Below are 15,647 nucleotides of genomic sequence, written 5' to 3'. Positions count from 1 at the left end.
ATGTCAAACAGACTGGAGTAATCTTGAGTCTAAAGGACATGTCCAGCTTTTGGGTATGAGGAATTATCTGCGTAGATTACACTGTAGTTACGTGATATATTAAGAGACAAAGAAGAATAGGATCGAGGAAAGGATTATATTTTAGATATGTGAGCATCAAGGTGTTTTTTAAATATTCAAGTAAAATTATAAGTGGCCCATTGAAGGTAGATGTCTCTCATTCATGGCATAGTTAGACCTGGAGATATGTCTGAGCTCATAGTTTATAAATGGTGTACACCTATATAAACAGTACATTTTATCTACGTCTATGATTATCATAGAGTAATTAGAATTTTCTAGAGAGTAATATTAATCTACCATCTGCATGATATAAAGATTAAAATATATGTTCTTAAAATTATTTAAAGTGGTTCAAAAGTGAAATAATACACACTATATTCATACTTACAATTAAGAAAAAAAACGACCAAATACCACTATTTTTTCTCCCATTGCGAAAAATGAATGAAATCACGTATGTCAAGAAAATAAGAGATGAGACATATCCAATACTACACAGGATCTGAAAATAGAATATTAAAGTTGGGTAAGGTAAATGTATCTAGGAAAGTAAATAAACCTCAACTTTCCAAATTATGCTATAACAAAAGTAATTTGAAGTTCTTTGGTTTAAGATGAATAATATTACAGCATTCATTAAAATAATCTAATAAAACCATCTCATAATTTTTACACTTACCTGAATTAACAGGTTTTGAATTATAAACATAATTTCATCCGGGTTAAAAATGTAATCCATTATTTGCATGAGAAGGAGAATCAAGAAGTACAGCGGACTGTCTACCAGAGCCTGCCCGAACCAGTAAGCCGAAGGATAGAGGCCTGAAATCCACAGCTGGGAGTGAGTTTTTTTCTGATTAAAAAACCAAACAAAACAACAACATCATCAACAACAACAACAACAACAAAATAGAAGAGTCATCGAAAGGTCGTGATAGCTGAAGCTGAGAAATTACAAATATGTAGTCACAAAAACGTTCACGTTTCTCTATGTCCCTTTTATATATTATACTGATTTGTTAAATGGGTTTCACTTGCCACACTCCTGCTTCAGGGGGATTAATAATGCTGTAAACCATATGACAACTTCATCATCTGAAGGGAAAACACACCAACATAATAACGAGCTTGCATTCCACCACAGCGACTGGGCATTGTTTCAGTGAGAAGATACCCATTCCTTTCTTTCTAAAGCTACTCTTCCCTTTGATACCATGAAGACCTGCAAGATGTACAAAGATTCCGAAGGTGCAGGTTTACGATTTCCTGTAGGATTGATAAATTCTATGCTGAAGGTAAATAGTGCATTTATAATTGGCATTTAATTTGGAGTCTAAGAAATAATCATCTAACTTGTTAGTTTCATTAAGAATTCTTTAGGTCGGCATAAGAAGACTTCCGTTAAAATGTTAGACTTCCTGTCTTGAAGTAAACCATACTTTTCATTATTACATATGGAAACTCATAAGTGGACTTAAATTTTGTGGCCCACTACTGGCCGTATTGTTGCAGTGATCATCTTAACGCAAGCTCTTAAAACATAACTTGGACTTTTCTAACAGTAAAGCACAAAAACAATTACAATTTTAAATCTAAAATTGAGTGTACGTAAAGAGATGAATTAAGGAAAAAGTTGGAATGCAGATAAATATTCTGGAGAGGAGAGTACATTTGGAAGGAAGCAGGAGAGGGAAAGACAGTGAAGACACATTAGAGAGCTGACATTTCATATTCATTCATTTGCTCAATGTATATTTACTGTGCATATACCATGTGCCTGGCTTTGTGTTGATCATGGAGCTCTTAGGGAGTTTAGTGTGCAGAGGGAAAGGAGACAAAGGTGATATGCAAATAATTAAATTAACGATCAAAATTATTAAAATTAAAAATGAAGGAAGTAAAATTAAAAGTGTTAAGAAGGTTAAGGGTCACGTGAGAGCCTTTAGAAAAGAGATAAATTGTAGTTAGGGGGTCAAGTCAGTAAGGGGGTTCGTTTGCAAAAGGGTGAGTGAGGGTCTAAGCAATGAGTTATCCAGGCAACAATTCGGGAGCACTGCAGGCAGAGAGATCAGCAGGAGAGAAGTGAGGAGAGCTGATGTTCCGGGGAAACTGGAAAGAAGCCATTATGGCTGGACACGGTTAACAAGATGCTAGTGGCACTGGATCAAAGTGGAGAGAAACACCTGGGTCCAGATCATGCATGGCTTTTCCGGCTATGGTGAGTATTTCATTCTTGCTCCTTAGTTTATGGGGAAACACTGAAGGGATTTAGGCAGGTAATTAAGATGGTCAGATTTGTGTTTTTAAGATATTGCTCTGTCACATTGTGTAGGAAACAGATAAGAAGACAAATGAGAACCCATAGTGAGCAGTTAGGAAGGCTGTTGTGCTCATCCAGAAAAGAAATGACAGTGGCTCTGCCTGGAGGAAGTGCTGTGGTGAGTTATTTAGGGCTTTTAACTGAGTAACTTTGCTACCATGCAGGAAGTGGAAACCATCATTGAGAGATGGGATGTCAGTAGGTGTCCAGAAATAAAACTGTACATGACATACCAGATAAAATTGCCATTTCCTGTTAGATGATATCATCTAAGCTGTCCTTCCTGAAGTCTCACATTCGTTTGAGAAAAATGGCATGCTCTTTCTATTTGCCAAACTTTTATTAAAATGCTTGATCGTTCATTGTTTCAGGCACATAAATTAGGTGTACCACTTACATATGAATTTATGGTCATAAGATGGGGAAGGGCTCTCTGCGTATTAAGAACATGTCAAGAGTTTGCTAACTTTTCTTACTTTATAGTCACCGATGCTGCTCATCGCAATGTAAGGAGTAAAACAAGCTGCCACAGGTATCCAGAAGAAGGCATTACTCATGTACCCATACTCATCAGACGTGTGCTCCTGAAATCACGTAGAAGAGCATGAGTTGATTGGGTATACCGTTCATTTGTACTTTCTTAACTAAATCACTCAAATAAATCAGCCTGACCCCTGGAAGTACTTCTCCAGTTTCTATTTGCAACATCTTATCCACATTCATTTTCAATCATGAGTCGCAATGACTTGGACACCTTGAACATGCATCCTGATTTTCTTTTGAAGAAGCAAACACCACCAGGTTGTACGAATCGGCTAAGGACCCACAGTTAATAACTTGTGAGGTAAGTATTTTCTTGAAAAATTCTTATGGCTCAGGATAAGTGAGATAATATTATACTTACTTCAAAATATGTGCTTCTGTCAGTCTGAATGCGTTCTGAAGAATTCAAAATTCCAAGTAGCCCATTGCTAATGATATCCATGAGGACAGGAAAGCAATTCAGCCTTTTGGTATTACATGCTATTGAAAACCTGTGATCCTAAAATAAAACCAATATGCATTCTAAATCCTCGGAAAGCCAATACAAAATTTAATGAAAAAATACGGTAGAAAATCATTCATATTATCTACAATACAATAAAGCTAAAGCACTGAATGCGATTAATATTACCATCACCATCACTAATATTATTTGATTGTCTTAATATACTGCAAGAAATCTAGTATTTTGGTCTTTACTGACCATAGCATCAGCCATGTTGCTATTTATGCCTAAACTCTGGCAAAACAAAATAGCTCACATGATCTTTAGCAGCAACACTAGAAAACTCCATAATGCGACCTCACTTCAACATGCAGTAGGTTTTGTCTCAAAATGTGATACATTCATTTTATAACTGAAGAATGTATGGATACTCAGAAGGCAGGAGGCAAGCATCTGTTGCAATAAAAACATAGGTTTTCAAAATACTGAGCTCTCAATAGCAATGTTGCATGGAAAAATGTCTTTTAAAATGACATTTTATATTATAATAACTATGTATAGTACCAGATGGGTACTAGACTAATCGGGGGTGGGGGTGGATCACTTTGTAAATTATATAAATGTCTAACCACTATGCTGTACACTTGAAACTAATATAAAATAATATTGAATGTCAACTCTAATTGAAAAATAAAAATTAAAAATAGAAAATAAATAAAATGACATTTTAAAATCATTTCACAATATATGGAAGTAATTATGCTGTACATCTTAAACTTATAAGGTGCTGGGAATTATATCTTCATAAAACTGGGAAAAACAGTAAAAATGATTATATACATGTAAAATATATATTAAGCACATATTACGAACATAATTATTTCTCCTCCAAATAAAAACAATATGAGTAAATTATTACCTATATTAGCTAAAATGTGGGCAAGCTTTGAGCATACATTTTTACAATCACAAATAAAATAAGTGAATTTTGTCTAACCTATTTACTTAAGGCAATGTTTATTGATATTAAGGGTGCTGTTTTTATGAATTATTTTTCTGCGTATACTAGAAACTAACCTAATTAAGACATATCAAGGACTAGCTCGATCAAAGGCAATTTCTGATTTTATTTTTCACCTAGAAATTATTTCTGAAAATGAACACTGACAAGCTGCAAATGGTCAAGCTTTGTGACACTGAACTACTGATTTGTACATTTAACATTGTCTTCTCATCTTTTTCCATTCATTTACTACAAGGATCTCTATCCAAGCTCCTACAGGGTCTAAGCAGATAATATAAATGAATGAAGCAGTATGGAGATACAGCAAACTGAAAAGTCTGGGTATAAACAGGGCAACTGTTCTCCTATCCTAACTGCAGACTGCCAGAATTGGCATATAAAGGAATTTTTCAAGAGAAGCCAGAAATTTAAATTTTGAAGTAAAATATACCAATCTTCGACATTGCCAAAGAAGGTAGTCCTTCTCAAACTTTAATGAGCCTGCTGCTCCTCTGCAGAGTCTCTTGTTAAAGTGTGGATCCTGACTCAGTGGGTCTGGAGTGAGGCCTGCGTTTCTACATTTCTAACAAGCTCCTAGCTGATCCAATGTTACCAATTCATGAAACACACTTTGCAGGAAATTAAGGCTTTTTAAAAAGCATCAGATAACTGAGCATCGATATTTATCTAAAGATTTGACCTTCTGTATAAAGTTTAGCAGGTAGAACTTGAGCTTTTGTCCCCATGAAAACCACACAAAAATCTACTGTAAAAAATTAAGAGTTAATATTTATATTTAGTAGCCAGAGCTGAAGTTCACAATAGATATTAATCAAATTTATATTTGGAGGATTCATCAAAATGTCATTTGAGCTGATATCTTTTTGAGAATAAGATTTAAATTAATGATTGGAATGGAATACAATTGCTAATAAGATTTAAATTCGTTATTGATTATAGCTGCATATACAATGTAATAAGGAACAAAATCAAACAGTATTTTGTTATACGCAGTTATATGGAGGCTGTGGGCAAATAATTACAATCCAGCTTCTCTAAAAAAGAACTATTCCATCTGTTTGTGTCAAATTGGCCTTTTACGTTAGTTGATATGTATTATTCAAATTTCGTGTTTATACTCCACCTTTGGTGAGCTGTAGCAATTGGAGCCCAACATACCTTGTCATCACCTGACACCGTGATGGCACCATTGTATGATGACTCGTTTGGGCCATATCTAGTTCCAAAAGCATCCACTTCCAAAGCTATGTTCTGTTGCCTCAGTGAATGTATAAAGTTTTCAATGCTTGACCCTACCATGAAAGTAAAGATCAAAAGAAGCAAAAATGCAGTAAACCAAAGGTCAAGTAATATTTTAAAAAATAATGTCACTCAAAGCATACCATAATAAAGGAATGTCTAAGGACTTCCTTAAAAAGGCAGAATTGATGCTGTGATCCTAAAATCCATTCTGATACCAAGAATATGACAAGTTTATTTTACCTAGAGGCTAGGCAATTACTCTTAACTTCCGTTAGTGTAAAAATACTGTTTAAAGTGAACATTATAATCTTTGTAGATATTAATCTTCTATTTTCTTAGAAATCTAGAACACATATTTTTTCCAGAGCCCAAGAATGCATAGTACGTAAAAAAATGTTATGGAAGACCTCAGAGGTCAGTCCGTGATTTGCCTTCCTAAAGCACCTTTTATTATTTTGTTCAATAAGCTTTAGGTTTTAAATACACTTGCAAAATGTGTTTCTAAAACAAACTCCCTGTATTTTTCATTTATAAATTAATTTCCTGTTTGGATTCATATATGCTTTCTAAAACATACAGAATTTATTTTTCCTTCATGGTTTGTGCTGCCTGGGGAATCTTGCAACAAGATCTACGTTTCAAAGTTGGATTGGGGCCCCATGTTCACCTGTTTTATTGATGACCAGTAAGTGGGTCAGAGGAGCTTGAGGTGGTTGTCCCGGTGAGTGGAAGTACATATTAGGAGACAAGCCCCAAGAATAACTCTTTTTATATAGCTCGTAGAATAGATGTTCCAAAAGCTGAGGGAAAAAGCTAATGCCCAGAAGCAATAATCTGCATATAGAAAAATATAAGAGAAAAAAATTCATGTATAGCAACCTTTGTAGGTCTTTACATATGAGCAGATAATGGATGTTATAATAGAAATAAATTATAAACACTAACCAAATATATGAACCATGCTTTTTCTCCTTTTTCCTTCTTTCTAAAATGAGATGGTTCCTAGGGATCTATCCTTGGTCTTTCTGTCTTTCTGAATAACCCTTCTCCTCATTACATTTCATTCAAGCTTATGAAATCTGCTGTTCATGTCTTAGATCTCTCTCTCCAATGCCCACTCCTTTGCTTGGTCTCAGTCTTGCACTTCTTCCTTTATTGGGACCACCGCAAGCCGGCACATGACCAATACCCAGACTTACCACACTATGAAACTTTTCCTTCTCCTGTTCCCAGTTTCCATAACTTACAACATTTTCTCATTTCCTTGGGCTCTGAAGCTCAATCATTTTATACTCATTTTTTCTCCCGTATGTCTCTTTTCCAAATGATTAAAAATTTCTATCTATCATAATATCATTCTCACTTGCCTCTGTACCTTCTCTCTTCCACTTTTCAAGTTTGGACCTTAATTATCTCCTTCCTGACCTCTTTCAAAAATGTCATAAATGCCTGTTTTCCTTGTCTCTAATGTCTACTATTCGCAAACCATTTACACTGTTGTCCTATTAAGTTTCTTGTCATTCTGTTCTAATTATATCAATCACCTGTTCAAAACAAACAAACAAAAAAACCTTAATAGTTCCTTATTACTCATAAAGTCCAAACTCTCTAGCTCTATGTAATATATTATCAAAATTATTTTTAGTTTTTTGGCACTCTCTATATTGCAATTAACTCAAATTAATGACAGTCCTTCAGATTCTCCATGTCCATCCATGCTCAGAACTTCTCCCTGTCTGAATTTCCATCCCTCTTTCTTTTCTTAGCTAAATGTTCTGTTTTCCTACACCAAATTCAAATTCTTCCTCATGTAAATTTCTTTTTTGATGTCTCTGTTTGCACATAACCTCTCTCGTACTGAATGCTATAGTAGACAATGTCGTCTAATGTTGTACTATGCCTTATTAGTGTACTTCTAATCACTCTCGACAGCTGAATTGCATGTCTGATTTATTGTGATGAGCATTACAGATATTTACAAGAGTGTTCTGCAGAGGTGCTCACCCCTCAGTTTTGAATGAATGAGTCTCTGGAGAGGAGGGTGGGGCTTATGCAGGCAGGTATTACCCAGGAAGAGCCTGAAGCTATAGAGAACTATATGGTGTGAACCACCTGGTAGGTTCCAGAGAGTGACCTAAGGCCTTGGCCAAGATACTGCCCAGCATGGAGGCAAGTCTTTGGGGTGGGACCTAAGTGCTAAATTTCATGCTCCTAAAAAACTACCATAACCCTTTGGCAAGAGCAGATTCTGTACAAAATTAAAAGTAAAATTCCATACTTTATTTGGTTCAATTATATCCCCGCCTACACAATTAAAATTTGGCTTCCATGTTAAATAAAAGAACCATATACAGTTGCTGGAATTTATTTATCTGAGGGTTTTTTTTTCTTCTTCTTTTCTTGAATTTATTTTGAATGGAGTGACCAAACATATCTGAAACACCCAGGTACTCACATGGTCATTAGAGTTTTTTTTTCGTTCTTTAACTTTAGGAAGCGAACTTTGGCTATCGCACAGACCTGCTGCCTCCAAAGAACCATGCCTCTGACAGCTTTCTTTGTTTCGTGACAGGAAGACAAAAGTTGTTCCAGCTCAACAAGGCTTCCTGAGTCTTTTGTCCTATCGCTTTGTAACTGTCCCCAAATTCCGCTATCTATAAAACATAAGATCGGTAATTTATGAAGTGCCGTTTTAGATGTGCATTATTTGGATTTTTCTATAATCATCTTTTTACCAAATGGTGTCAGGGTACATGGTCTTGGACAAAGATACAAATAATGAAATTCATGGCTTTACTTGAGCAAATAAGAAATAGGAATAAAGCAAAAAAAATTATATACTGCAAGAAGAAAAACATGATATAATAAAAGAAAATTTTGTATTTTCTGAAAAAAAAAAAAAGTCCTGTGTCTGCAGCTTCAAAGGACTTAATTCGTTCCAGGGAAATCAATGAAAAGAAAGCCATATTGAACCTAGAAAAATCTATTCATTGTAATAGTTAAACTAACTTAGTACTTCTGACCAGGTGGAAGAGTTAATACATATAGCTACCTCCACTTTCCTCTCTAGGAATATGAAATTGGTAGAGACAATATTTTTTAATATAGCCATGGGTGAACACAAGACAAAAGTTACTTCTTTTGGAAAAGGAGCTCCGAAAAACTGATCAACTCTAGACTTTCAGAGAGCTAGATGTATATTAAAAGTTAAGTGTAACCACTATGGAAAAGGTATCAAGTGTATAACTTCGGAAGTAGATGACAAGGATAAAAAAAACACACACTTGATCAATCAGGAAAAAAAGAAAATTAAAAAGTATAGTAAAGAGTAAACATAGTAGGATGATAGTAAACCAGAAACAAGGAAATAGAGTAATTAGAAAAGGCAGAACACTTTCCAAGGAATAATAATTAGACTAACAGAAAATCTTTCAACACCAAGGATGGAATCCTGACGGCGTTGGAATAATATCCCCAAAATACTACCAGAAAAGTAACTGTCAATCTATAATTTTAACTTTCTTTTCTCTATAGCTCTTATATTCAAGGAATATCATATTACATATTTGTTGTCTGCTCCCTGAGGACCTAGCCTTATATACTGCTGTACTCCACAAGCTTAGTAAAATAAGAAACTCAAGATGGGAGACCAACATGGAGAGAAATAAATAAAATAAATGCATTTATTTTATAAATAAAATAAAATATCACACGGAAAGATAAAATTCAATTTTTTTTACCTGACTCATCCATAGCTGATTTTCCTTCTAATTTCAAGAACACCTCATTCAAAGTTGTCATGGAAACACCATAATTCTCGATGCCCTGGTTAGAACATCTATCAAGATCCTTGTAAAGGTCTAAAAGTAGACGTAAAAATCCATCAAAAAATATGATCTATAATGAGATTGACAATAACTATATTTTTCAGAACTAGAAAACATTTGTGACAAACCAAATACATATGTCAGAAACAAAGTTATGATACAGATATTCCCCTGTTTATAAAACAATCTATACAGTGGATTAGTTTCCATGTCTTGTTGAGTATAAAATTTTAAACATTTATTTATTTTTCATTCTTAGAAAACGACGCATGTGAGGACTTTTGAAATTACTGTTTTATTTAACGTGTTTTTAAATTTTTAATTAGATTATAAAGGGTGTTATGCATAGACTGAATGTTTCTGTCAATCTAGAATTTATATTTTGAAATCTACCCTTCATGCCATGGTATTAGGAGGCGGGGTCCCTAAGAGGTCATTCAGATTAGATGAGGTCATGACGGTGGAGCCTTGGTAAATGCAATTAATGCTTTTCTAAGAGTAAGAAGAAAGCTTGTTTTCTCTCTCTGTTCTCTGACATGTGAGAAGAGAAGTCAGCAGTCTACAACCCTGAAGATACCTCTCGCCAGAACCCAACTGTGCTGGCACCTGACCTTGGATGTCCCAGCCTCCAGAACTCTGAGAAAAAAATGTGTTTGTAAGCCACCCACTCTATACTATCTGTTATAGCAGCCCCAACTAAGACAAGAAATATTTAATTTTAAACCCCCATTATTTAAGAAATACTTCCTGGAAAGTAGAGATTTACGCTTTTATGTTAGGGATAACTGTTAGGCAATATAATAATAAATGCAAAAGAACTAATGTTAACTGTAACATCATTGTAAGTCATCTGTGGTCTCTACATTCTGTTACCTGGAAATTTGTTCGTCCTTTCCAAAGGCAAAGTATATACAAGCTTTTCTTCACTCTGTGCTGTTAATTTGGCATCAGGGATGTGCTGTTTGACAAGTGATGTTACATTGTCTGGATTGCACATTTCATTCAGATGCAAACTAATGTTAAAAAAAAGTAAGTTAAAGTTATTTTTCTCTAACATCTTCTCTACAAACAATTGTACTATGTACTTGTCACTTCTTGATATTTATAAGACAAAGCATATATAATAGAATGGAAGAAGCAAGACATAAAAATACTAATATCGTCCAAACCATATAATCTATACAACATGGCAGAGGAACTAGTGTATTAGAGACAGATAAGATGACTCGAGGATTGTTATTTGGAGAAAAGATCTTGGCTCGGGGTGCCCAGTTTTATCTACAACTCAACTTGGAATTCTCTGTTTGCGGTAAAGCATGAGTTCTGCAAAAACTACCACTAAAACATGGTAGAGACAAAAATGGAGGTAATTTGCTGCGGATATGATGAACGTGGTTCTAGTGTCCCACTGATTCACATCCCAGAGCACAGGTTTAATGTACTTGGGCATCGGTTTTCTCCTCTGCGAGATGAAACAATACCAACCTCTCAACGAATTTCAAAACACAGGATACAACAAAGTATGTATGAGAGAGTACTGAGTAACCTCCCAATATATGTTAGCTAATTTAATCTTTTTTGGGGGGAGGGTGCAAAATTTATTCAAGTCAAAGCTGGTCTGCCTTCTCATGAAACAGATGAAGTTCTTTGTCAAATCATTGGAATTTAGAAACCCCATTATTAGTTACACGCATTGAAATTTACTGAAGCTACAGAATGAGGGCATCGCAATTATTTTTGGTGACACAAACCTAAAAATCAATTTTAGAAAATGCTCTTCTGTGTTTACAAGGCCCTATGCTAAGCAGTCTCCTGGATATCAAATAGGAAGAATACAGAGGCTTCCCTAAAGGAGCTTGTAGCAGAATATAATTAATGTAATAAATATAATATAATATAATATATAATATAGCATATTATAGAATAAATGAGAGAGGGAGAAGTTGAGTTAAATCAATTAAGTACTTTGCACATTGTCAGTTACTCATTTGTTCAATATTTTTGTCTTAAATGCAAAGTAGTTATAAGTACTGCTATTTCATAATTGAAGTTCCTGAGGATCGAGGAAGTTAATTAAGTTGCCTAAGGCAACAATTCAAAATAGTGCTCTTGAGGTTCCAGAAGAATGGATGCTTTTTAAGGAGAAAACATTCAGAAAAGACCCTTCAAGAATGAATAAGGTTTAAACACAGTTAAAATGGGGTGAGGAGGACATGTCAAACAGATGTGTCAGCTCGAGCAGAGACGAGACACTGAGTGAGCTGTGGGACATACCTAGAGAACAGTGAGTGATTCCTTTTAGTTGGAAGGTATTGATCAGTCAGAATGTGCCAAGCAATCATGATGGAATGATAGATTTGATCAGGTTAAACATTTGACGTAAATAATGGGGGATTCATTTAACCACTGGAGATGAAGTGATTTGAATTATTTTCTTAAGAAATATTAATAACTTAGTGGGAAATGTAAGAAGAGATTCATATTACACCTGTAATCTTGCTCCAAAGATTCTATCACTTATAAATGATGTGAGTGGGCAGATTATTAAAACACTCTGACAGGTCAAAAGAGGATAATCATACCATCTTCTTAGACTTATTTGGAAGATTAAATATGTTTAATCTTAGTACCTGAAACATAGCCAATACTTACTAAGTGACAGACATTACTTAATAATGATAATAACTATTATCTGGAAGAGAAGGAGACAGAAAAGAATGGAAGAGCAAATGAATTCAGGGAGAACAGGAAAGAGGCTATTGAAATTGTCAAGATAAGCCAAAATAAGTATCCAGAATATGATAAGGAAAAGGGCTAGTTCATCAGTAAATTTCTCTAAGCAAACAATGAATTGTGAAGATATTTTTCAAAAATTTTATTTAAACTTAGCTTAATCATCCTTATTTCATTAATGTCTAGAACCCCACATATCGTTCATTTTAGCTAAGAAAGAGAACAGTTGTGGCATAGTTCTAATACAGCTCTCTTGAAATGAAGTGACTGGTTGTGTTGCCTACTTCAACATGCCAACACCGATGTCACCTGCCCTCAACATTTCCAACATGTTCTACATGTTCTAATGTGTCTCCAACAATAACGGTTAGACCTTAAATGGTAGCCAATGCCCCATTTCTTCTTCAGGAATAGAGAAGAGCCTGCACACTTCAGCTTCCCGTTGGATATAAACACCTTCCGATCTAAGTAGAAAAAAGCCAAAAAACAATTTGTATTAAGGAATTATTTTTTCACTGTGTATAAAAGAACAAACCTGTTAATAAATGATGTATTTTAGAAGCACGACCCACTAAAACAGATGCTATCGATTTCCAATCATATCTAAGCCACTGTCTTTGTCATCTAATAACTAAAATGATTTTATCCAATGATAAAATGATGTTAGTTTAGTCTCTAGTATATTTAGAAAAATTTTTATACATTGAAAGGATCTGTTTCAAGCCAAATGACATTCACATGGAATACAACAGTTTATCTTTGAGAATACGCTATATATCTTACAACCAATGAGCTGCTTTGCAAGAGAATCAGAATATTTCCATGAAACAATGTATTGAGGGATGTTGGCACTCAAATGGGTGAGAGAAAGATTCTTTTGTCTTGGCTCGTGGCAGTCACACACAAGGCAGCTGTGCTGGAAGGCATCTATACGTATTCCACACGTGTCCCTATTTCCTCACTAAGATACAACAACAAAACAAAACAAAACAAAAAACTAAGAATCACCAGCCAGAATGTCAGCCTCATCCATGAACTGGGTGCTGAAGAGAATTACTCTGTCTAACTTCCTCTCTTTCAGGAGGCTCCACACACGGTGCCTTGAAAGAGGGTCTGATCCAGCCGTCGGTTCATCCAGTAGCAAGATCTGCACAGTAGGAAAGCACATAAATTCATTTCCCCCTTACAGTAAGAGTCTTTTAAAAAGCAATATACTCGTAGAAGTACCTGGAGAAATATCTTAGTATTTAATTTTTCATTAACGGGTCTCTTTACATTTATCACTTGCAAATTAACTCTGATCAAATACAATAACTTCACAGTCCTCAATCTGATTTTACCAGTAATTTTAGTTCCATTTACCTGAGGATCTCCTAAAATGGCAATCCCAAAAGTTAGTTTCCTTTTTTGTCCACCGCTTAAATTTTGAGCAAGGATGTCTTGGATACTTTCCATCTCCAAGTCCCGTAAAACCCTTTGCACCTAACCAAATAAAAGAGAGTTAGTCCAAAACCCAGAATGTTTGTTTTAAAAACACTCATTTTGCTTTTCATGACAAAGGGCCTTTTTGCCCTTTGATGATGAATCTATAGAAATAACACAAATGAATGTAGAATTTCCTAGGTAAACAGTTTCATTTTCGGGGCCATGTGACCTCTAATGTGTTCATCTACCTCTTGCTTCACTTCATGTGGCTGAATCCCTTTTATTTCAGCAAACAGCTGGAGGTTTTCTCTCACAGTGAGGAAGCCAAATTGCACATTGGATTGTGGGCAAACTCCGGTGAGCTTGCTGACAGTTTCCAAGTCAGCCGCTTCTGATGGTGAGTGGTTATAGATGGTGACTGAACCTAAAAGGAGAGGGTAGAGAGTTAGCATCAGGATAATGTCCCACGCTTTATTTAAGATATTTTAAAATGAAAAACAATGTGTGTTAATCACTAGAGTCTGTTAAAGAAATCGTATCTATAAGGGGTACACTATTGACTGCTTCAAAATTTAATGTTCCCAATACACCTGATCGAGCTGGAATGCCAACTGATAAGTGTAAAGCTACTCATGAAATATGTAAACCACAAAGGTTTTTCTAAATAAATAGAACATAAATCTACAAAAGAATAACTTGAAAAAAACTTCTAAAACTTCTAAATACCCAAGTGTGACTAGTTGTTAATGAAACTAAAAACTGTTGAAATTAACGAAACCAGTTAACTAGTGAAATGCACAGTTAAGTCATTTGCCCATGATCTTGTCGTTGGATAATTGTCTTCTCACCAGATGTTGGGACCGACAGTCCACTGAGCATGTTTAACAGGGTTGTTTTCCCAGCTCCACTGTGACCGAGGAGGGCGGTGATCTGGCCTTCATAAATGTCAAATACCAATCCTATTTCAAAAAAAAATAAATAATTACACTCAGAGCCTCTACATAGTGACTTCACAGTCTCTGAAATTTCTGTAAGTTCTTATAGCATGAGTATATTTGGCTAGCAGTATTCAAAATAAAATCCATCTCAAAATTCTTTTCTTTGAAATTATATCTTCTATAATACATGTTTTATAGATGTAACGTTACCATAATATATTATTATGTGATTACAATATTTTGGATCAAAGTGGTTTTGTCATTAACGATAGACTCACTACAATAAAGATAGCTTTAGGATTAGGGAACGTGATGAGTTGGAAACAAACCATCATGATACTTTCATACATCTTTCAAACCTATAAGGTATCAGGGGTGTATCTGACTTTCTAAAATTGTTATGCGGTTTTTCATTTACTTAGAAGGAAACACAATGTGTTCAAATAAAGGAGAGTCATGATATCTGGAATATCCACTCTTAATCTCTACCGAGACAGTATAACAGTGAGACATAGTCACTAAATCAACAGCCGTGTGACTATGATATCATATTACCTTTTAAAGCTTCTACTCTTTCATTCTTTCCTTTTTTATATTCCTTTTTAAGATTTTTTATTCTGAAAAAAAAGAAGAAAATGTGTTTTGAGGAGATTGTGGAGGCGGACAGATCAAGTCCCCGAGGCTGTGGGGGAATCTGGGGGTCTCATCCCTTGCACAGGCCCAGCTGACCTGCAGCAACATCCCCGATCACAGGCTGGACAGGCTACTCCACGGAGGCAGCAACGAGTGCGTGGAAATGGAATGCTATAAGGACTGTGACACGTGACTGAATAAGAGGAACGCAGGGGATGACACCAGCGGTGGAAACACTATGGTAGGAATACTGGGATGGAGAAAAAGAGGAGAAGCAGCAACACCCCACAGAAAGGTGGGGGCTGCGGAGTGAGACCCTTCTGGCTCAAGCCCCAGTTGTAGCGCTCACTAGCTCTCTTATAAATTCTGCGGACTCGAAACTCACGGATTTCAGTTCTTCAGCAGTAAAATGTAAATGCTGACAACGTGAGAAAACAAAATCCATTAAGGAAGA

The 15,647-nt window shown here is 35.4% G+C and overlaps 1 protein-coding gene across 1 annotated transcript in view; it reads right to left on the bottom strand.

Annotated features, from left to right (window-relative positions):
- The window catches only part of ABCA9 (ATP binding cassette subfamily A member 9), a 55,453-nt gene that overhangs the window by 18,395 nt on the left and 21,411 nt on the right, over window positions 1–15,647 (bottom strand). Inside the window, 15 exon segments of the mRNA XM_006912273.3 lie at window positions 435–565; window positions 743–916; window positions 2,860–2,967; window positions 3,288–3,425; window positions 5,554–5,687; window positions 6,305–6,471; window positions 8,093–8,291; window positions 9,378–9,497; window positions 10,338–10,477; window positions 12,571–12,661; window positions 13,206–13,344; window positions 13,560–13,679; window positions 13,871–14,046; window positions 14,471–14,581; window positions 15,116–15,177. Of these exon segments, the coding sequence (XP_006912335.1) occupies window positions 435–565; window positions 743–916; window positions 2,860–2,967; window positions 3,288–3,425; window positions 5,554–5,687; window positions 6,305–6,471; window positions 8,093–8,291; window positions 9,378–9,497; window positions 10,338–10,477; window positions 12,571–12,661; window positions 13,206–13,344; window positions 13,560–13,679; window positions 13,871–14,046; window positions 14,471–14,581; window positions 15,116–15,177 (2,010 nt within the window).

The sequence above is a fragment of the Pteropus alecto genome, unplaced genomic scaffold (assembly GCF_000325575.1).
Source record: "Pteropus alecto unplaced genomic scaffold, ASM32557v1 scaffold134, whole genome shotgun sequence".
NCBI classification, from domain to species: Eukaryota; Metazoa; Chordata; class Mammalia; order Chiroptera; family Pteropodidae; genus Pteropus; species Pteropus alecto.
This window is presented reverse-complemented; position numbering and strand designations above follow the sequence as displayed.